Source organism: Onthophagus taurus, chromosome 7 (genome assembly GCF_036711975.1).
Source record: "Onthophagus taurus isolate NC chromosome 7, IU_Otau_3.0, whole genome shotgun sequence".
In the NCBI taxonomy this organism is placed as follows: Eukaryota; Metazoa; Arthropoda; class Insecta; order Coleoptera; family Scarabaeidae; genus Onthophagus; species Onthophagus taurus.
This window is the reverse complement of record NC_091972.1, coordinates 170,128-193,716: the sequence shown is the minus strand read 5'-3', so window position 1 is coordinate 193,716 and position 23,589 is coordinate 170,128. Positions and strand designations below refer to the sequence as shown.

Below are 23,589 nucleotides of genomic sequence, written 5' to 3'. Positions count from 1 at the left end.
TCCTCTTACCGTCTTTTCTTCTTAATTTTTGCCTGCTTCTCTCAACCTCAACTCCCTTTTCTTTGACCCACACACTTCTTTGTACCTTCTTCGTGCCTCCTCATAACTGTCCGCCAACGCGTCTCCTCTCCGCCATTGCCTCAATCTTCTCCTTGCCTCCCTTTTCGCATCACTGCTCAATTTTTTTTCTTTTCGTACCTTAACAACAAAATAAAAAGTAGCTTTGTCTTAAATACTTTGCAAGAACTCTTCTTAATCGCTTCATTAAACTTTTCATTTAAACTCACAAAGGCTAATAAATTTTGCTTCCAAGTTGATTAAATAACGTGGAATTTGGTCCCATTCTAGACCACTCTAAAGAAAAAAAGACCGGATACCTCATCTCTAAATCTGATGAAATCTTATTCAGGGTATTATAAAGGTTATTTATCTAAAAGCCAATAAATATAAGAACCTTTATTTAGTAACAAAGTGATATAGTTTTTAAAATGTTACTTTTAACAAAAAAAAAATCTTAAAAGTCAAATTTAACAAAAAGAATTAAATTGGAAATCTTATAGCTCTTCAGAGTATCTTCGTTTGTTGATGATACTGAATTTAAAATTAGAATTGTTCACTTCTGAAAAAACATTGAATGTAAAATAATTATACTAAGATATTTTTCTGAAGACACCCATTTCTTTTTAATATTGAATTAAAAATGAAAGTTAACGATTCTTACAATGAAACGAATTTATAAATTACGTAATATATGAAGTGAAAAATGATGAAAAACAGATCATTATTATCTTTCTTCATTATCTTCTTCCATTTCTATAGTAACAATGTTTGATGAATCCTCAATAATAACTTGAGCATTACCTTCGTCAATATCAGCATCTTCACCTTTAATTTCCGGTAACATACAAACGTGTTTTTTATAAATATGCTTATTTTGAAACAGCAGGCCACAAGATGAGCACATAATCGGTGATACCGTTTTCTCAAGTGCAGGACAATTAGTGGCTCGGTGTTGTTGTAAATGTTTTTGTACAACCGTGGCAAAATTACAATCAGAACATTTAAAAAATTTCCACTTGCTATGCATTTTTAGGTGTTGTTCTAATTCTTGGACTGTTGCACAGATTATTCCACAGTTTTGACATTTTAAGCCGTGCCCAACAGTTTCTCGATGATAAGCTAATTCGCTCATGGTATTGAACATATCATCGCAAACATCGCAAGAATATTTTAGTAATCCTGCATGAATTTTTACGTGAAAACGAAATGTTTTTTCACTATAAAAGACCAAACTGCAAGCTCTGCACCTGAAAACGCGTTTGTTGAGAGCTCGAACTTTTTCTTGGAATGAATCGGTAGCCTTGAAGTGTTTCATCACTTTTTGATGTTCCATTAAAAGGCCTAAAGATGGAAATCCTTCCGAACATTTGTCACAATTAAAAATTGTGCTTATGTTATGTGTTTTTTCATGCAAAGCTAAAGTATGCTTGCTATAAAATTTATTGCCACATATTTGACATTTAACCATTTTTTTCGATGATGATCGTAATTTATTTTTTTCTATTTTTGTTAATGGTTTTTTGGGTTCTTTTGGAACAACAGTAACTTGTTGTACAGATACATTATCATCATTTGTATTATTAATTATGGTATAAACCCCTTGATTAAGCAAATCATAGTTAACCAATTCTTCTTCAGGGATTTCGACGGCTTCATATTTTGGTTCCGAAGTTATTTCCAATTTTATTTCTTCTAATACGGTCTCCTGAATATCGTCTTCTGAATCTGGTTCGTCTTTAATTTCAATGGGAAAATCTATAGTTTCCACAATTTCTTCAAAAATTGGTTCATCTTTTATTTCTTCTTTTATTTGCACCTCTTCAATATTCATTCTTTTTATATTTATTACTAAAAAAGAAAATAAAATTGTGGTAAAATTATATTATCGTACAAATGAAATGTGTAATAAGATACGCAGAAACAGAATACTCACGATTAATAATTTATCAAGAAACTTAAATCCGTTCTATTCGAATGATGTTTTAATATAAACCTCGTTTAATCGCAATGCTTCGTTTTTTGGTGTTATTTCACATAAACGCATGCGTTAACCTGCGTTTGGGACACATTTGGAGTTTGCGCAGAAACGTGTTGCGTTGCATTTTGAACGTGAATACAATCAGAGTTATAATCGTTGATCACGTAGTCTGTAGCCTTTGTGTTACTACGCAGAATCCAATTGATTATAATGGTGTTTATAATAATAATACTCACAACATAGATATTCACAATATAATTAAGATGTTAATTTAGTTGGAATGTTGTTTGTTAAAAAGCTATTAAATATTTCCTTAGAAAAGACATTTAATAACAAAGGCGATTAACGATTTAGGTTGTTTAGTTAGAAATAAATCAAAAGATGGCGCTAAATAATTCGGAATTATTTTAAAAGAGGGCAGTAGTAATATTGCTAAAACTTGTTTAGATTTACACTAGGAAATATCACTAAATATTTTATTTTTAAACATAAAATATTATAATTATTTTAAATGGGAAATCTGAGATATTTTCCAATTCTATGAATAAATTGGTGACTTTTACTAACTTTGACAACGTTATCAATACAAGAGATATTAGGTTCGTTCCAACCGCACAAATTTGACTCGTCGTGTACGCGTACACGACTAGTACAGGACTTTTTTCTGCGCATGTTCGTCCGTGGACACGTTCGTGTACGCGTACATTTCGTCAACGCTGTTGGAACGGTTTGAAATTTCTATGTACGTTTTATATCCAACCCTGCCGATAGTTAGCGCTGCAACCACAATTTACCATTTCAAACGAAATCCATTTACTCATTTTTTTAACAATAATGAACTAAAGTAGCATTAATTAGAAATGTAAAAAAACGTAATAACCCTTACTAGAAAAATGAAATAAAAATATGCTTGTTTTTACACTTTTTTGATTAATTTGTCTATGAAACTTATCATAAAACATATATATGAAATAAAAGTTCTTAAAAATTTGTTAAACAAAACACCAGAAACATGTAAAAGAGTAGAGAATAATCCAAATCCAAATGTACAGGGTGGTTCAAATTCGATGTCCGAATAGGCTAACTCGGAAACTATAAGAGTTAGAAAAAAAGTAGCTTACATGTCATGATCTCGTTTTTCGAGAAACTGCTAATGCCGAAAACCTCATAGCGCTATCGTCTTTTGTTTTTCCGCTAGAGGCTAAAATTGAAAATATCGTAAAACCAGCAAGCGCAATTATCTTGGTTATTATTATAGCTGGAGTATTATAACTAAAACATTATATGGACACTTTTTTACAGAGAATTTGATGACGTAGTCAAAAAAAATTTTTCGGTTTTAGATTTTGAGATATTATCACAATGTTCGTTTTTTTAAATGGAAACAACCACTGATTACTCGCTTATTAAATTCGTTATTTTTTTCTGATTACAAAAATATAGGGTTTGACAGGTCTATTTCTTATTGTTTTAGAATAAAGCTAAAAATTAACTTTTCTTTTAGTGTCTTCCAAGAAATTAAATTTACAGTTTCCTGTAAATTACGGTACTATAATTAAAAATTAAAAAAACATTTTTCTGATATTTGAAACAAATATATTTGTTGAACTATTTAATTTATATATGTAATTATACAAAAGTTGGAATAGATTGCATAATTTCACATTTTTATATTAATATTTAATATTATTATTATTAAATGACTTAATAAATTATTGATAGATGGCGCTCATATATATTTTTTTAATTCAACCTAAACATAGCAACATTTGTTTGTATTCAAAAATTTTCTAAAAATCCTGTTTTTTAAGATGGATTACGAAAATTACGAAAAGTTTAACATGTTAGAATGTTACATATTAGAAAATAAAGTAAATTTTATATAAATTTTTAGTAGAATAATTTTTAGTTATAGTACCGTAATTTACAGGAAACTGTAAATTTAATTTCGTCGATGACACTAGATGGAAATTTTATAAAAAAAGTTTATTTTTAGCTTTATTCTAAAACAATAAGAAATAGACCTTTCGAACCCTATATTTTTGTAATTAGAAAAAAATAAAGAATTTAATAAGCGAATAATCAGTGGTTGTTTCCATTTAAAAAAATGAAAGTTGTCATGATATCTCAAAATCTAAAACCGAAAAAATTTTTTTGACTACGTCATCCAATTCTCTATAAAAAAGTGTCCATATAATGTCTTAGTTATAATACTCCACCTATAATAATAACGAAGATAATTGCACTTGCTGGTTTTACGATATTTCCAATTTTGGCCTCTAAGGGAAAAACAAAAGACGATAGCGCTATGAGGTTTTCGGCATTAGCAGTTTCTCGAAAAACGAGATCATGACATGTAAGCTACTTTTTGTCTAACTCTTATAGTTTCCGAGTTAGCCTATTCGGACATCGAATTTGAACCACCCTGTACATGGTGTCCAAATTTCGATGGGTTTGCAGGGTATCTCAGTTATTATGAAAGATAGAAAGTTGCAGCTTTCGCGAACCTGAGCTACTTTTTTGTGAAACTTACAATGGTGCAAACCAAATTTTCATAGCCCTCTTCGTTTTTGATATACAGGGAGTGTTTCAAAATTTACGATTTTCAGACACCTCCTGTATCTCGGCTATCCGGAAACGTAAGAACGGGTTCTAATAGATTTTTTCACGTAGAATCCAATGGTGCACGTAGAATTTTTCTAGTCATCACGGTTTTTGAGTTATAAAGAGTTAAGTATTTTAGAAGTTGAGTATTCAGTATTTGAGTTGTGTTTATAACTCAAAAACCGTGATGACTAGAAAAATTCTACGTGCACCATTGGATTCCACGTGAAAAAATCTATTAGAACCCGTTTTTACTTTTTTACTAAGTTTCCGGATAGCCGAGATACAGGAGGTGTCTGAAAATTGCAAATTTCAAACACTCCCTCTATATCAAAAACGAAGAGGGCTATGAAAATTTGGTTTGCGCCATTGTAAGTTTCACAAAAAAGTTGCTCAAGTTCGCGAAAGCCGCAACTTTCTATCTTTCATAATAACTGAGATACCCTGCAAACCCATCGAAATATGGACACCCTGTACAGGGTCTGTCACGACGAGCTGAGTCTTATATGTATATGGCAAACTACTGGCACTATTTTTGTAAAAATTTGCATACGGGTTTACCCGAAGTGCTCGTTTCAGCTAAAATATTTTCAGATTTCTCCAACTTGCGGTTATACTGGAAATGAACCTCAACTTCGTTATTTTAACAATTTTTATTGAATTTTCGAGATCCCCGCCAAATTTTAATACAATTTGATAAAGTCATCATATGTCTAGAGTGCACCATTTTTCAATTATTTCAGTCATTTCGAAAATTTGGGCAGATACAATAAAAATAATTTTTCGAAATTACACTCGAGTCCGGCCAAATATTCCCAAAGTTTGCACAGAGACGACCCATAGCTTACATAATACTTGAAACGCAACCCCCAAATTAGGGTTGCCATTTAAAAAAATGAAGTTTTCGACTTTTCGAGATAGGGAAATTCGGGGAAAATTTCTGACCAATCTGTATAATTTTTTAAAAAACTTTTCAAGGGTTATGTAAACTATGGGTCTTCTCTGTGCAAACCCTGAGAATATTTGGCCGGACTCGAGTGTAATTTCGAAAAATTACTTTTATTGTGAAGGGTTGCATCTGCCACAATTTTCGAAAAAACTGAAATAATCCATAAGTGGTGCACTCTAGACATATGATGACTTATATCGAATTATATTAAAATTTAGTGGGGATCTCGAAAATACAATAAAAATTGGTACATTCCATTTAAAATAACGAAGTTGGGGTCCATTTCCGGTATAACCGGAAGTTGGAGAACACTGAAAATATTTTAGCTGAAACGAGATCCTCGGATAAACGCTATATGCAAATTTTCAGAGAAATAGTGCCAGTAGTTTGCCACATAGATATAGACTCAGCTCGTCGTGACAGACCCGCTTGATGGTAAAGATACCCATAAGCAGAGCCGCGATGTTTCGGGCTGTTGATGTCACCATCTGTATAGACCAGCGAACGGGTTATAGCGTAGTAGTAGCATGCTTCTATCAAAATCATCGATGTGCCGCAACGTAACGATACTGGTTGAATGCGGGCTCATGTAAGATTTGGGGGGGTACTTCGCGGTGCAGCCTTCAATACGTGTTTGGCCGATTGTCCGATTAAAACTGAGCCAGTGGCGTGGTATACTATATGTGGCGTAATGTGGCCCATGTAGCCCGAGTCTCTACCGTAAAGAGATGAGCCGCCAATGAGTTGCCCGACAACGTCGCGGCTCTGCCCATAAGAGATACAAACAGACCGGCTGCACAATTGGAAATGAGTTATGCTCTGTTATGCGCAAGCGCTAAAGAACGTGACAAACCGTACATCGTCGAAACCAGGTACGCATTTGACTTGTCGCGGACGCGTACATGAACGCGTCCGACACTCGTTGGAACTCATGACAACTTGTCGCCGACCAGTCCGCGGCTCGTCCACGGGTCGGATGGAACAGCACTTTTCAACTGCGCAGGCTGGTGACTGTCAATTGGCAGTCAAAAGTGCGGTTGGAACGAACCTATTGATATTACGCTTCATATATATTTTTAAGAACTGATTCATCTCAATTTAATTGAAGTATTGCACGCAAAAATGTTTGGAACAGAAAAAAAACACGAATCATAACTTAACCTATAAGTTTAAAGCGCTGTCAAAACAAGGTAAAACAAACTTTATAAACAAAAAATATCCCACAATAACCAATAAATTTCCACCAACTGAAACTAATCAGATCTTTTAACATATCCTCTAAACCAAAAACTCCTTTTATAAAGAACCACAAAACGAACAAAACCTATTTAATTAATAATTCACAAGTAAACACATTTATAATCATTTAATTACTTTTCAATTTTCCTAAAGTCAAATGAAGTTAGTTACAGTAGCCATATTTCGTATCGGCGATAAATCGTTAAATTAAACCGTAAAACCCAACCGATTCCCAAAAATTTCCCACCCAGTCCCCTTTACACCGTTCCCAATTTACCCTACGTACGAATTTGTCCCCTTTTAAACCCTTAAACTTACCCATTTGGTCACGTTTTTTATTATGTTCGCGGCAAAGTTCACGTCGGTTGAGTGTCCCCGAGAATGGTGGTCGTCCGTATTTTGGATGAACCCTTCCGAAGTACTGCTAAAAAGGACGTACTACGTGGTAAAAATCGTTTTGTATGCGAAATATCGGTTTAAAAGTGACGGCCCCACCGTGTTTTTAACGCGGACACTGTATCTGGATAATAAAATACAACAAAACGGTCGGAAACGATATGTGACATAACCTATAAATGACAAAATTCGCGAAGGGTGCTGCTGTGTACATGTTGTGCGAACCTCCAAACCTTACTTAAATGGCTGATAATGGTCTTGGCGGGTCAAATCAACAGACCGGCACGTTATTATTACAATCTACGAATTTGGAATGTAAAAATTTATACGATTATCTGAAAACTAGACCTTCTAATTTACTTGATAGACTGTACAATCATCCTGCGATATGTTTAGCTGTTTATAGGTAAGTAAATTTATTTATAACATGTAATTTTTTTAGAGAAAAGTTAATTTATAAAAGAAAATATAATATGTGGTGTAGGCATCCAAAATTACATCACAATGTCGATAAAGTAGTGAAATGAGAAATTAATTCATATTTTTTCATATTATATAGGGAATTGCCAGAAATAGCAAGACAATATGTTGTAAGAATACTATTTGTAGAACAACCTGTTCCTCAAGCTGTTATTGCTTCTTGGTGTCATCAAGCATTTTCAAAGTAAGACATTTTTTTACATTTTTTAATTTTATTTTTATCATTTCATTTTTTTATAGAGAACATGCTAATGTTTGTAAGATATTAAGTGATTTATCTGTTTGGAATGATGCGCCAATACCTGGTGGACTAAGTGGTTGGATATTAAACACAACTTTTAAACGGAACTTAAAAATTGCATTACTTGGAGGGTAAATATCACATTTTTGTGAGTATTTTTTCTAAATAGAAATGTGCTTTTAGTGGTAAACCATGGAGTATGTCATCGGCTTTAGAAGCAGACAGCAAAGCTCGCGATGTAGCATTTCTAGATACTTACTCGGCGGAACGTTGGGAATGCGTTTTGCATTATATGGTGGGTTCTCACCAACAAGAAGGGATATCAGCGGATACAGTGCGAATTTTAATACACGCTGGGTTGATGAAACGTGACGAGGACGATGGAAGCCCTGTGATAACTCGACAGGGTTTCCAGTTTTTACTTCTCGATCGCCAAGCGCAAGTTTGGCATTTTCTTTTACAATACTTAGACACAGTAGAACAGCGAGGACTCGATCTTGCGGAGTGTCTTACGTTCCTGTTTCAACTCAGTTTCAGTACTTTAGGAAAAGTATGTAAAAAAAATGTAACTATTATTTTTAAATTTTTTTTAATTTTAGGATTATAGTACAGAAGGAATGAGTCAAGGGTTATTAATATTCTTGCAGCATTTAAGAGAATTTGGATTAGTATACCAAAGAAAAGTAAGATTATTATTTTTTTTTTTTAATTTTATTTATTTATTTATTTTTTTTAATATTTTAGAGAAAAGCTGGACGTTTTTATCCAACAAGACTGGCACTAAACATAACTTGTTCGCAAACGAAAGCCCCAATGGCGATTGAAGAAGATGCCCCAAAGGGGTATATCATCGTGGAAACAAACTACAGGGTGTACGCATATACAGATTCTAATTTACAGGTGGCCCTCTTGGGTTTGTTCACCGAACTATTGTACAGGTAAAATGGTGCTTAGTCAATTATTATTTTAATTCAAGATTAGGAGTCTCTCTTAAAAATCGATGATTTTTTTTTTAATCGATAGGAAATGAATCAAAAGAGGCGTTAATGATAAAAAAAAGTGCGGAAAAGTGTAGTACTTACCGAAAAATCACTTTAAAGTTGCGATTTGACGTTTCTTTTTGGAAGTTCAAAGCAATGTTAAAATTGCATTTTCGTATTAAATTGAAATTGAAATTGTTTAATTTATACCCACGCACAAAATAAAAAGTTATTTTCACTGAACTTGTTGAGATTACAACATATTTTCGGATGAAAACCTTGTTTCTTAGGCTATCGATGCAGAACGACAATTAAATGTCGTTAGATAGAATTGTTTCTACCAAATTTGTGTTAATAGATTGTGTATGAATTGATCTGTCAAACGACTGAAATATCTTTATATTGTAAATATAAATGATAAATAAGTATAATAGCTTATTTAATAGTAGTTTAGTTAAATTAAAATAGTTATTAAAAAAGACATGCTTACAAAATAAAAATAAATAAATAATCCGTGTGACGATAGCAACAAACTGTGTATTTAACCAAATGACAATTATAACTGACAACACAAACAAAGTTAACCATGTATTTTCTCAAGGACAGTAGAATCTAACAGGACTGCTATAATCTGTTTTTTATTTAAATCAATTGTCAAAGTGTCGTCAAGTTGGTATTGAAAGTAAAAGCGCATGTCGTGACTTTTACTTTAATTGTGTGCCACCACTGTCTATCAAATTTGTTAAGATTGATTAAAAAACAATTTTCATATAATTTTTTTGCTGCTAAATCTACCATAAAAATGTTAAGAAAGGGTGGAACGGGATGTCAACTGTCTAAACGCGAAAAAAACTCTATAATTAGGTATTGTGAAGAAGTACAGACGGAGACACCAAATACGAATTTAAAATATATATGTGATAAAGCTTCACGTATTTTTGATGTATGTGTATTGCACTTGAGTTTTAAAATTAAATTTACATTCAACATAATTGTATTAGGTTCACAGCACGACGGTTTTTAAAATTATTCAAACCTACAAAAAATATCAAACTGTAAAAAAACCAAAAACACAAAGGCGTTGTAAAATGAACTACAAAACGGATAATAATTTATATTTTATTAAAGAAGAGTTAGGAAGACAAATACAAAAATTGCATGAAAAGAAACAGTATTTTAATCTTAATGATTTACTTAATTTTGCAAGAAATTAATGTGATTTTACTAATGGTAGATCAAAATTACATAAAATTATAAAATCTATGGGATATAGATATAAAAAGATTAGCAATAGAAAAGTGTTAATTGAACAACCACATATAGTTTCAAAAAGAATTACATTTTTAAAGACATACTTGCAATACCTAGAATCCCGAGAGTATACTTTTGTTTTTCTTGACGAAACTTGGATTTACGAAAATGGCACCCAAGTTTATCAATGGGTAAATGAAAATGAAAGATTCGGTATTCCGCAAAGAGCAGAAGGCGAAGGAAAAAGATTTACAATCTTGCACGCAGGCACTTCGTCAGGGTTTTTGCCAAATTGCGATCTCTTGCTCAGTGACAACACGGAGCACAGAGATTATCATAAAAATATGACGTCAATTATTTTTATGGAATGGGTGAAAAATCAATTACTTCCAGCATTAAATAATTTGGGTGCGAAGTGTGCGGTAGTAATGGATATTGCTCCATATCACTCAAAACAAATCGAGAAAGCTCCAAGTTTCTGCACAAAAAAAATGATATGAAAAAATGGTTAACTGAACATAATATACAGTTTGAACCAACCTTAAATAAAAAATCGTTATAGGAAATAATCCGTTCTTACAAGCCTCAAATTGAAAAATCCTTTGAAATTGACAAATTAATAAGAGACCATGGCCATACTGTTCTTCGCCTTCCTCCATACAATTGCCAATATAATCCCATTGAACTATGTTGGGCGTTCTTAAAAACTTATTACAATAAACATGTTCAGTCCAGCTCGGAGAAAAAGATCTGTCGTGTCAAGGAGACTTGGCAAAAAGCGCTTGGTCATTACACTCCGGAGATGTGGGCAAATAGTGTTCGCCACTGTGAAGAACTAATTAAAAAAGATTGGACAACATTAATGGGAAATTCATTAATAACTGATTTACCTCCTGTCATCATCCATCTAGCGGAAGACTCAGATTCTTCCAGTAATTCTGATTTTTAAACAATATTCAAATTTTAATTATAGCACTTAATTATGTTATCTTAATATATTGCTCACGAGTTTTAATTTCAAAACGTAGATATTAGCCAAGTGACGAGAGATTAGTGGCTTCGTCTTTAAAGTAACAATCAGTGACAACTTCGTTTAGAATATACACAACCTTACATATTATTTAGTGGAAAATATTATAAAGCGTGGTCATAGAACATGGTATCTAGGGTGGTACAGACCGTTTTTTTATAAAAATTTGGCAATGACAATTGATTTAAATAAAAAACAGATTATACATGCATTGTATTTTTGTAGCCCACTACGGGTTGGTTGCCCGCAGTCTACGTCACAGTATTTGCCACGCCTGGTAACTGTCTGTGATTTTAGAGGTTATATGATAGACATTAATACGTCTAAAACCATAAGACTTCAAAAATAATATGAATACGTCTAGGATATAACCTCTACAAATACACAGTAAACGCATAGACCATAACAACAGCTGGGCGTGGAAAATGGTGTGACGTAGTTTGCGGGCAGGTTGTCACAACAATGGATGTAGCAGTCCTGTTAGATTCTACTGTCCTTGGTATTTTCTCGTATTAAATCCTAACCTCAAATTGTTTAATTTATACCCACGCACAAAATAAAAAGTTATTTTCACTAAACTTGTTGAGATTAGAACATAATTATTCATAATGACACCTATGTGAAGTTAGCCCCCAATTAAACAGAATTTTACATGTATAGTATTTTAATTATAACATGAGAACCAGTGAACCGATTTCGATAAACAATGTCTCATTCGAAAGCTTAATCCTTCGTTTGCCTTATATGTTAATATTAAAATCAATAAAAGATGAAGAACACCGCTCTGTACGTAAAATAGCTTAATATTACCAAACTTCAAGCCCTTGTGCAATTGTTATCAAACCGAATTTTAAAAAACTGTGTTCACAATCAGAACGAACGCTCCTTCAAATATCTTAACCCATTAGGGACCGAATTTTTTGTTTTGAGAAATTTGAGTTGAAAATGATATATTCAAACTTAAATTAACAGTAGAAACATGATTTAGGTTAATATTTGGTTATTCACATAGCTATTTGCAAGATGGAGGCTGTTCCATATATGGAACGCTAGGCTTTTAAGGTCTGTGACGCTCTGGTTGAATAAAACAAAAATAATTGAATATAAATATTTATTTGAACAGTAAATGTTTATTTCTTATGAAAATCAACAAAACAATCAATACATAGGCCTACGTCACATTTGCGACACTGAGTGCGCACAGAGCTGCCTTTATGATTTTGCCCGGAGCATCGCCTGCGTTTACCATTAGGTATATATTCCACCAAATGATCTTTACCATCAAGGCGAATGTCTGGAGATACTCTACAATCTACTGAAAAACATCCGGGTCGACCAGATGACTTTGGTAGGTTTTGAAATCTGATTAAATAACTTTTTGCAATTTCCCTTCTAAAATCCAATTGCGTTGTTTCTGGATGATGTATTTTGTAAATGATCCATGCGTTTTGTATGGCAGCATCTAGGATCCATGTGAAAATGGGCCACCACCATTTTTTACCCCTTATTCCTATCCTGTACACGTTAATATTAGCATCCATTTGATCTGTACCTCCCATGAACATATTGTACCGTTCAATGCACCGAGGTCTTGTTATATAGATTTTCTTTTTTTGAATCTTTGAATAACGTTGCGCATTTGTTAATGGTAAAACGGGGTGCACAGTTGAAGCAACAGTTACAACAGAGTTATCCATCCACCTTGAGACAACAATTGATCTATCTTCCGTTACGGCATAATCAAAGTCACCACGTTTTCTTTTTTTCATTTCTTTTACTCCTATAATTGGACAATTTTTGGGAAGCCTATTTTCCCTTATGGTTCCCGTACCATGATATCCGCAGCTTTTTAAATATGTCAAAAATTTTACAGACGTAAATAAGTTATCGAAGTAAAATCTATAGGGTAGAGATTTTACTTCATTTGGTAACTTCTCAATAAGTTGAATCAATGGTGCCGTTGCTTTACCAAATTCCTTTTGATGTTGAGGATTACAGTTTGGTATTACACCTTGATAAATTTCGAAATTTATTAAGTATCCATTTTTTGAATTTATGCACCAGGACTTATATCCGAAGCGGATAGGGGTTCTGGCGAAAATAAAAATTTGAGAATTCAGACTTAAGTATTATCAATTACGATCTCTTCGACTAAAATATTTTCAGATTTCTTGCACTTCCGGTTATACCGGAAGTCGCCACCTACTTAATTTTTTTAAATGGAACACCCTGTATATTTTTACATATTTGGATTTGTCTGTTTTGAAGGTTTATAAATAACTTTACTTTTTGCAATTTGAACCAGCAATTCTCGAGTTATTCGAATTTTTCTAGAAAAATTTGCTCCAGCGGACATTTGTTCAAAAAATCATAGAGCACTAAATTTTTGAGATATCAATTTAGGATTCAGAACATGCTTAAACAACATGATGGAGTATGTTTTGGTGCCGAGAACAGCTGTCTAGAACGTTTGGTCACTTTACTATGGCACGTTAACTTTTCGAAATTTGGAAGCACCATAACTTTATTTTTTTAAATGGCACCCCCCATATTTTATTACTTAGTCGTCTTCGGCGTCTCATTTTACATCTTTTATATTCCATATGTCCTATGCCTAACATTAATAGTTTGAGAAATAATTAGGGTTTTTTGATATCACATATCATATGGATATTAACCTAGTGTGCCATGAAAAACAATCCTTGTCAATGGGTTCTTGTCAAAGACTCACTTGTTTACGTCACTTGATGCATGTGAGCTAATAATTATCTGTCATGTCCCTTAATATTAGTACTGAAACGAGTTAAAATTGATAACAATTACGAAAGTAATATTTACACAAATCAAGAAATTCTTAATTTATTTTTTATGCATGTAAAGCGCGACAAAGTTCGTAGTATGATTCCCAGATCTTCTTTGACAGCTCGAACTGAGGTGTTGGGACTGGGCTCGAAATAAGCCAAGGTATTCACCTCTTTCGTTGCATTATCTACTACATTTTTTGGTCAGTTTAACACGTGATTAATTCGTCCAAAATGCAAAAAATTTGCTTCTATTCTTCTAAATTTATCTTTTGTCATCGGAGGTAAATGCGGATAATTTTCATTAAACATTTTGCAAGTTCTACTAAGAAGTTTGTCGCACTTTTCGTGCACAAAAAATAAATTATGTATTTCTTTATTTGTATAAACATTATTTACGTTATTAATATCCATTTTATCTGGTTTCAGACTCACAAGCATCAAACAACGTAAATCAGACTTTGACGTTTGTCAATAAGTCATTAAACATTTGTTTTCCATGGCACACTAGGTTAATATCGATATGATATGTGAGCATTTTTCAAAAAACCCTAATTATTTCTCAAACTATTAATGTTAGGCATAGCACATATGGAGTATAAAAGATGTAAAATGAGACGCCGAAGACGACTAAGTAATAAAATATGGGGGGTGCCATTTAAAAAAATGAAGTTATGATAGTTCCAAATTTCGAAAAGTTAACGTGTCATAGTAAAGTGGCCAAACGATCTAGACAGCCGTTCTCGGCACCAAAACATACTCCATCATGTTGTTTAAGCATGTTCTGAATCCTAAATTGATATCTCAAAAATCGAGTGTTCTATGATTTTTTGAACAAATGTCCGCTGGAGCAGATTTTTCTAGAAAAAATCGAATAACTCGAGAACGGCCGAATCAAATTGCCAAAAGTAAAGTTATTTATAAACCTTGAAAACAGACAAATCCAAATATGTAAAAATATACAGGGTGTTCCATTTAAAAAAGTAAAGTAGGTGGGACTTCCGGTATAACCGGAAGTGCTAGAAATCTGAAAATATTTTAGACGAAGAGAACGTAATTGATAATACTTAAGTCTGAATTCTCAATTTTTTATTTTGGCCAGAACCACAGAAACGTCTAATGACCGGTCTCGCTGAGACACCCTGTATATAGACGGTTCGTTATCGGATGGATAATCATTTGCGATTTCCTCCAGGTCCCGTTGCTCAGCTGGCTTCATAGGGTCGTACTTACATAATCGCAGCTATTCGATAAAATTCCGCCGCCTTATCAAGCTTCTTCACTGTGCACGATTTGTGGAAAATATATCTGGCAAGATTCCCTGGGAGATGACTTTTAGTACGGCCAGATGTTGACATACTACTCTTCGCATGACGCCAAGTGGATTCGATGGATTTGTAACTTAAAATATGCAAAAAATTTGCCTTTTCGAAACGATACAACCTTACCGCACCTTCCATCTTTTTTCTTTCCGAGTGGAAACGTGCCCATTACACACCCACAAGTACCCATCAATTGCATTTCTACCTTAATCTTTTGAATTTCTCCAAAATAAGGTTTATTATTCTTCTCTTTCAGATTTGACCAAAGGATTTGACGAATATTTCACCCTACGTTATGACCTTTTGATGCAAAAAACTTTGTAACTACGAAAGAGATTTTCATCAATAATATGTGTTATTAAGTTCTAAAATAACGTTAAACTAACTAATAATTATCCTAATTATAATATTTAAGTGGTTTGAAGTCTTTTAATAACAAATTTTTATTTAACTCTCATGCTCTCTATTTAAATGCGATAACAGATTATAAACATTTCAAATAGATTTTTAGAATCTATTTGTATCTTATATTCTATTCAATTTCTTTTTTCGAATCTATCTTTGCTCCTATCTGGCGACGCTCTTGTACATAGTTAATAGACACACAGTCTATGTAACGACAGGCACTTAGTCATTATGACCTATGCGAGGTTAGCTCCAAATTTTTCTAGCCCCCAATTAGATAGGATTTTAAATGTATGTATTTTGATTATAACAAGAAAACCAGTCAGTCGATTTCGATAATCAAAATCTCATTCGAAAGCTTAATCTTTGGCCAATACGAAAGTGGAAATGCCCGACTCGAAATCTCTCGCGGGGTCATTTCAATGTTTGTATGTACATAATTAGTAAATTTTGAAATCGGGTATTTCCACCTTCGCATTCATTGCAGATCATACTTTCGACCGAGATTTTGATGACTAAAATTGGTCAATTAGTTACGGAGATAATTGATGTGTTTAATTAATTCGTTTGTTGTGTTTTAATCAAAATCCTTAAATATTTCGAATCGGGCATTTCGACAACAGCATAAACTTTCGATTGAGATATAAAACATTAAAATCCGTCAAACTGTTCTTTAATTATAGTCGATTTAGTTTAAATTAATTTTTTTATATTAGGGACTATACTTGTGAGCGTTCACACGTGCATAAACGAGCCGAAGACGGTGTCATTCCGAGGGCTGTATAAAGTTAACGGGAGAGAATTGAAATCTGGCATCTCGTAATTTCGATAGAAGACGCTATGACGAATCGAGTGACGTATAGATCTTGATTAACGGGTACATCGTTTACGAGTTATCACCATTTAAACAAGGTCAATTTTGTGTAATTTTCGTGTATGTTCGCATTATTTTGGCGTTATAACGAAAATCGAAAGAGATTTCGAATCGGGCATTTCCACTGTCGTATTGACCAAAGATTAAGCTTTCGAATGAGACATTGTTTATCGAAATCAGTTCACTGGTTCTCATGTTATAATCAAAATACTATACATGTAAAATCCTATCTAATTGGGGGCTAACTTCACATAGGTGTCATTATGAATAGTTATGTTGTAATCTCAACAAGTTAAATGAAAATAACTTTTTATTTTGTGCGTGGGTATAAATTAAACAATTTCAGGTTAGGATTTAATACGAAAATACATGTCATGGTTAACATTACTTGTGTTGTTAGTTGTAATTGTCATTTTGTTAAATACACAGTTTGTTGCCATCGTCACACGGGTTATTTTTTTATTTTTATTTTGTCCAAATTTCGATGGGTTTGCAGGATATCTCAGTTATTATGAAAGATAGAAAGTTGCGGTTTTCGCGAACCTGAGCTACTTTTTTGTGAAACTTATAATGCCTCAAACCAAATTTTCATAGACCTCTTCGTTTTTGATATACAGGGAGTATTTCAAAATTTACGATTTTCAGACACCCCCCGTATCTCGGCTATCCGGAAACTTAGTAAAAAAGTAAAAACGGGTTCTAATAGATTTTTTTACGGAGAATCCAATGGTGCACGTAGAATTTTTCTAGTCATCACGGTTTTTGAGTTATAAACACAACTTAGGGTTTTTTAAATGGAACCAGCTATATTTTATTTTTTTATTGAACTGGATTTTTTTCAAGCTTTTCAATGATATATAATACTCTATACTTACCTTTATAATTTATTAACCTCGAAATTGAATAAAATACATTATTTTATAAGTAGGCTATGATAAATAGACTGCCTAGCCTGACGTCACAGAGATGGGCGGAGCTTATATCGACTTTCGTTGCTAATGATAAATCGTAATAAAAATGTCATAAAAAGTCACTTAGTTTATTTTATTTTAACACTACCTAATTGAAAAATTGCATATGGTGATTGACCGTTAGCAACACACTTAGCTATGAAAATGTTTGGAGTCGATATAAGCTCCGCCCATCTCTGTTACGTCAAGGCTTAGGTTGTCTATTAAGTGATCGCGTTGCTAGGATACCAGAATAAACAAAGTAAATATAGTTAATTACTGTCATTTTGAATTTTGTGCTAACAATAAGTCGTGTGTTACTTAATTACCTTTAATTAACTTAACTTAATTATCTTTTTCTTGAAATGGAGCGCTATGAAAATTATGAAAAATATGTTACATTCATGCAAATGAAAATGTTAATCAAGCTGCTGAATTATACATAAATAGGTAGAATGCAACATTTATCAGCAATAACATTTTATTAGCAGATTGTTTCACTTCAGATATCCAGAAAGAGCGCAACCAAATTCAAAAATTTTTTTGCGAATAAAGCGTAATTTGATCAATTATGGAAGTTTTTTGATGCCCAGGCCAAAAAAATATAATAAAGAAAATCGGAATAACAATGAAATTACCGTGTTAGGATGTGTGGAAGCCGCGCCTAAAACATCATGTAGGGAAATTGAATGTCAAGTTGGAATTAAAAAATCGACAGCCTGTGCGATTCTAAAAAAGTATAAATATAAACCCTACAAAGAACAAATAGTTCACCACTTACACCCGGGAGATGCCGAACGACGTTTGGAATTCTGTAACTGGTATTTGAACCATGCACAAAATAATATTGAATTTAGTTCCTCTATTATATGGTCTGATGAGGCATATTTTACCAGCACAGGAATCTATAATCGTCGTAATAACAAGCATTGGCATCAAGAAAACCAACATATTATAATTGAGCGAGGTTTTAGCGTGGCATGTTTTATTATTGGGCCACGAATTGTTTACAAAATATTTGAAGGAAACCTTTGCGCTAATCGCTATTTGGCCATCTTGCCAGAGATTTTGGATGATATTCCTCTTATTCGGCTAAATAATATTTATTTTCAGCAGGACGGAGCTCCCGCTCATAATGCGTAAGTAGTGAGTCGCTACCTAACTGCAGAATTTCCTGGTAGGTGGATAGGCACACATGGTCCAACGCGATGGCCAGCAAGATCACCTGATTTATCTATTTTGGACTTCTTTTTATGGGGATATATCAAGAATTGGGTATATAGTACCCAGAATCGAACAAAATTGCTGTAACTGATGCTTTTTCACATTTACAGCAACATCCCATAACTATTCTAAATGCAATTAAACGCATTACTAAACTTTGTGAACAATGTGTGCATCAAAATGGTAACAACTTTGAACAATTCTTGTAACTTGAAGCCATATTTGCATTATGTTTAGTTTTTAATAATTTTTCGTTTTTAACAAACAAAATTTAATAGATACATTTTTTTAATAAGTCAATAATTAATATTATAGTATTTTCAAAATTCTTTGTTTATTCTGGTATCCTAGCAACGCGATCACTTAATTTATCATAGCCTACTTATAAAATAATGTGGTTTTTTTAATTTCGAGGTTAATTATAAAGGTAAGTATGGAGTATTATATATCATTGAAAAGCTTGAAAAAATTCTAGTTCAATAAAAAAATAAAATATAGGTGGTTCCATTTAAAAAAACCTAAGTTGTGTTTATAACTCAAAAACCGTGATGTCTAGAAAAATTCTACGTGCATCATTGGATTCTACGTGAAAAATCTATTAGAACCCGTTTTTACTTTTTTACTAAGTTTCCGGATAGCCGAGATACGGGGGGTGTCTGAAAATCGTAAATTTTAAAATACTCCCTGTATATCAAAAACGAAGAGGTCTATGAAAATTTGGTTTGCGGCATTGTAAGTTTCACAAAAAAGTAGCTCAGGTTCGCGAAAACCGCAACTTTCTATCTTTCATAATAACTGAGATACCCTGCAAACCCATCGAAATTTGGACACCTGTACACGTCTTTTTTAATATTAATTTTTAATTAATTAACTATTTTAACTTAAGTAAGGTACTATTAAATAAGCTATTATACTTATTTATCATTTATATTTACAATATAAAGATATTTCAGTCGTTTGACAGATCAATTCATACACAATCTATTAACACAAAGTCTATTAACACACATTTGGTAGAAACAATTCTATCTAACGGCAGGTAGTTGTCGTTATGCATTGATAGCCTAAGAAATAAGGTTTTCATCCGAAAATATGTTGTAATCTCAATAAGTTTAGTGAAAATAACTTTTTATTTTGTGCGTGGGTATAAATTAAACAATTTCAGGTTAGGATTTAATACGAAAATGCAATTTTAACATTGCTTTGAACTTCCAAAAAGAAACGTCAAATCGCAACTTTAAAGTGATTTTTCGGTAAGTACTACACTTTTCCGCACTTTTTTTTATCATTAACGCCTCTTTTGACTCATTTCCTATCGATTAAAAAAAAAATCATCGATTTTTAAGAGAGACTCCTAATCTTGATATATGCCCAAATACTTCAATTTGATTTTTAATAATTATAAATAATTCAAGATTTCCTAATGTTGTGGTTGGTGTGATCACTCGTGAATCAGTAAGACAAGCATTAAGGGGTGGAATAACGGCCGACCAAATAACTGGCTACCTCAGACAACATGTTCACTCACAAATGTTGGCCGGAGATACAAGAAATGCTTTACCCCCGACTATTGTGGACCAAATTAAATTATGGGAATTGGAAAGGAATAGATTGGATTATTCAGAAGGTGTTTTATATAGTCAATTCTTATCACAGGTAAAATACCATCATTAATAAAACGAATATTTTATTACATTGTTTTTTTTTAGGCGGATTTTAATGTTTTAAAAGAATACGCCAATTCGAATGGTTACCTGATTTGGAGCAATAAAGAAAAACGAACGATGGTCGTTAATAAACAAGGCCATGATGATGTTAAAAAGTTTTGGAAACGTTACTCCAAAGGAAATTAAAAAATTAATAAAAATAAAAAAAATTAAGTGTTTTTGTTGAATTTGTTGTGAAGAGATAAAAAAAATGGAATGTTTGTGAGTTGAATGAATTTTTGAAGTGGGGCCGTTTAGAACGCGATAATCTCTTTGTTAGTATTAGTAATTAGTTAGATTTAATAAATTTTTATTATATACTTGTCATAAGAAATAAAATTGATATTTTTTTCTTTATTTGAAATTTTATTTATGACAGATTTTAATCAATGCTTTTGCTGGAAATAAATAAAGATCTTGTGAGTTGTACATAAAAAAAGTTCCACCTCAAAAAATAAAATGTTCGAATTCAACACTTTGCTTTACCTGAAAAACCCCTTTACAAGATTAAGAGATTAATTACTGGTAATTGTATCCGAAAGTACCTTCTATAATAGTGTGACTATTATACATTTTAATCATGTGTAAAACAAAGATCTCCATTTATAAGGCTAAAGTAATCTTACTAAATGATGTAATAAAAATTTAATTAAAATGTAATTAAAAAAATAACGAATGTTTAATAAATTAACAACGTCCCAATTAATCAATGTAGAGGGCAAATTAAGTTAACCTTCAAAAATGATTAAATAAAAGTCGTCAAACCATTAATGTTTCGTAATTAGCAAGATATAAAAACGAACATTCTGTTAATCTACTTCCTTATTAATAAGTAATACATACTCAAATCAAAATCTTTTTTTTTAATGGATAATAACGATAACTGTGAAAATGATGAAGAAAAATGCGGATTTATTCCAGCTTTTAATTGGAAACGATTACCACAAAAACAATATTTAATTAATAAAAATCAAGTAAGTAAAAAATTTTTTAATCAATCTTACTTAAATAGGAATATTTAGAAATTTGAAAATGTTGGTGATGAGAAAATCCTTTTTCCAAATTGCGACCCGGAAATATGGTTAAGATCGTGCGAAAATGAAATCTTAACACCTTTGCCATCAAAATTTTCTTCTGGTACAATCCCAAAGTGGCTAGAAGGTACTCTAATAAGAAACGGCCCCGGAAGTCTTAAAGTTGGAAAGTACACCTATAATCATCTTTTTGATAGTTTCGCTTTATTACATAGATTTAGTATTAAATCTGGAAATGTTACCTATCAATGTCGATTTGTACAATCGGATGTTTATAAAAGAAATATTACAGCCCAAAGAATTGTTTTCACTGAATTTGGGACTAAAGCTATTCCAGATCCATGTCAAACTATTTTTAATAGGTAATTATAAAAATAATGCATTAAATTATAATACTATTAATTAATTTTTAGGGTGTCTTCTGCATTTAACATTAAAAATAAGAGTGATAACGCAATGATTTCAGTTTATCCATTTGGTGACGAATTATATGCATTTGCTGAAACTGGAATTATGTTTAAAATTAATCCAGATGATTTATCAACGGAGAAAAAAGTTGATTTAAATGACTTACTAATGGTAGTTAATCATACTTCGCATCCCATAATAAATCAAGATGGTATAAAAATAAAAATAATGTAGAAAAAGATTAGTTTTTGAATTTTTAGGAAGTGCATTTAATCTTGGTTTACAAATAACACCAACTGGACCGGTTCATTGTATCATTAATTTTCCTAAACATCATGAAAATAACAATACTAATGAGCCTAAAATAAGAATTATCGCTTCTATACCAGCAAAATGGCCTTTAAATCCATCTTATATGCATTCATTTGGTAATTATAAATTTAATTTGGTGTTAATTAAACTAAAACTAGAACTAACACAAGACCCATGTTATTTTTTTTTAGGAATGACCGAAAATTATTTTATATTAGTTGAACAACCTTTATGCGTCTCAGTTATAGATTTAGTGAAATGTAAATTTAAAAACCAACCCTTTATTGGTGCTTTAAAATGGTTTTATGATGAAAAAGTCAAATTTACAATTTTATCAAAAAAATCTGGAAAATTAGTTTACGAATTTTATTCAGATCCATTTTTCTATCTTCACATAATAAATCAATACGAATCATCCAATCAAATAATAATTGATATTTGTGCTTACCAAGACCCAAAAATGTTGGAGTGTATGTATATTGATGCGATGAAAAACTTAAATAAAAACCCGGATTATGCGACCATGTTTCGAGGACGACCGATTCGATTCGTTTTGCCATTGATAAAACCATCAAATGTGAAAAATAAAAATGAAAATTTGGTTACGATTGGTTGTTGTAACGCGAAAGCTTTTAAAAGGGATGGTAACATTTTCGTCGAACCTGAACGATTAGTTAATTTAGGATGTGAAACACCCAGAATTAATTATGAAAATTATTTTGGAAAAGATTACAAGTACTTCTATGGTATTAGCTCAGACGTTGATAATTTTAATCCTGGAACGGTAACCTTTTTTTATTTAATAATTTTAATTTCCAAAATATTTTTCTTTTAAGTTGATTAAAGTTAATGTTAAAACGAAATCGACAAAAATATGGGCGGAAAGAAATTGTTATCCAAGCGAACCTATATTTGTACCATCACATAATTCAACGGTAAAACATTTTTATATTTAAATAATTAACACTTCCTTTTAATTTTTAGTCTGAAGATGATGGAGTTCTTTTATCTTCATTGTTATGGGGAGGAAAAAATGATTCTAATCGTGTTGGATTACTTATTTTAGATGCCAAAACTATGCAGGAAATAGCTAAGGTTGAATTTCACACCGAAACGCCAATTCCAAAGTGTTTACATGGATGGTTCATCTCGAAAAATTAAATAATTCGAATAATTTCGAAATTTCAAAATGTTAAATAATAAAAATATAAATATATACACCGTTAATATAATGAATATACCATTATTTCCATTGTATTTATTGTTTAATTTTGCTTTATTAAATTAAGTTGTAATAAATATTTAGATTACTAAATGATTAAAAATGATGTAAATTTGGTTGCCT

The 23,589-nt window shown here is 32.0% G+C and overlaps 3 protein-coding genes across 5 annotated transcripts; 2 read left to right on the top strand and 1 right to left on the bottom strand.

Moving 5' to 3' along the window:
• Nucleotides 1–441: 441 nt before the first annotated feature.
• On the bottom strand, nt 442–3,675 carry LOC111421984 (zinc finger protein 43-like). Its single transcript, XM_071198363.1, has 2 exons — nt 1,994–3,675; nt 442–1,908 (listed from the first exon to the last, which is right to left on the bottom strand). The coding sequence occupies exon 2, from the start codon at nt 1,889–1,891 to the stop codon at nt 785–787; it is 1,107 nt and encodes a 368-aa protein (XP_071054464.1). The 5' UTR covers nt 1,892–1,908; nt 1,994–3,675; the 3' UTR covers nt 442–784.
• A 2,871-nt stretch (nt 3,676–6,546) lies between these two features.
• LOC111421982 (general transcription factor IIH subunit 4 marionette) lies at nt 6,547–20,847 on the top strand. Of its 2 annotated transcripts, XM_071198362.1 has the most exons (9): nt 6,547–6,781; nt 7,186–7,632; nt 7,786–7,890; nt 7,947–8,078; nt 8,131–8,497; nt 8,547–8,630; nt 8,692–8,885; nt 20,200–20,440; nt 20,494–20,847. In XM_071198362.1, exons 2-9 carry the CDS (start codon nt 7,469–7,471, stop codon nt 20,635–20,637), a joined length of 1,431 nt encoding a protein of 476 aa, XP_071054463.1. In that variant the 5' UTR covers nt 6,547–6,781; nt 7,186–7,468; the 3' UTR covers nt 20,638–20,847. The 2 variants fall into 2 exon arrangements, with proteins under 2 accessions (XP_071054463.1, XP_071054462.1); XM_071198361.1 differs by having other exon boundaries at nt 6,547–7,632.
• Nucleotides 20,848–20,928: 81 nt separating this feature from the next.
• LOC111423088 (neither inactivation nor afterpotential B) lies at nt 20,929–23,490 on the top strand. 2 transcript variants are annotated; one of them, XM_023056338.2, is made up of 7 exons: nt 20,929–21,464; nt 21,513–21,886; nt 21,938–22,143; nt 22,193–22,360; nt 22,436–23,028; nt 23,081–23,179; nt 23,236–23,490. In XM_023056338.2, exons 1-7 carry the CDS (start codon nt 21,357–21,359, stop codon nt 23,308–23,310), a joined length of 1,623 nt encoding a protein of 540 aa, XP_022912106.2. In that variant the 5' UTR covers nt 20,929–21,356; the 3' UTR covers nt 23,311–23,490. The 2 variants fall into 2 exon arrangements, with proteins under 2 accessions (XP_022912106.2, XP_022912105.2); XM_023056337.2 differs by having other exon boundaries at nt 23,229–23,490.
• Nucleotides 23,491–23,589: the final 99 nt, after the last annotated feature.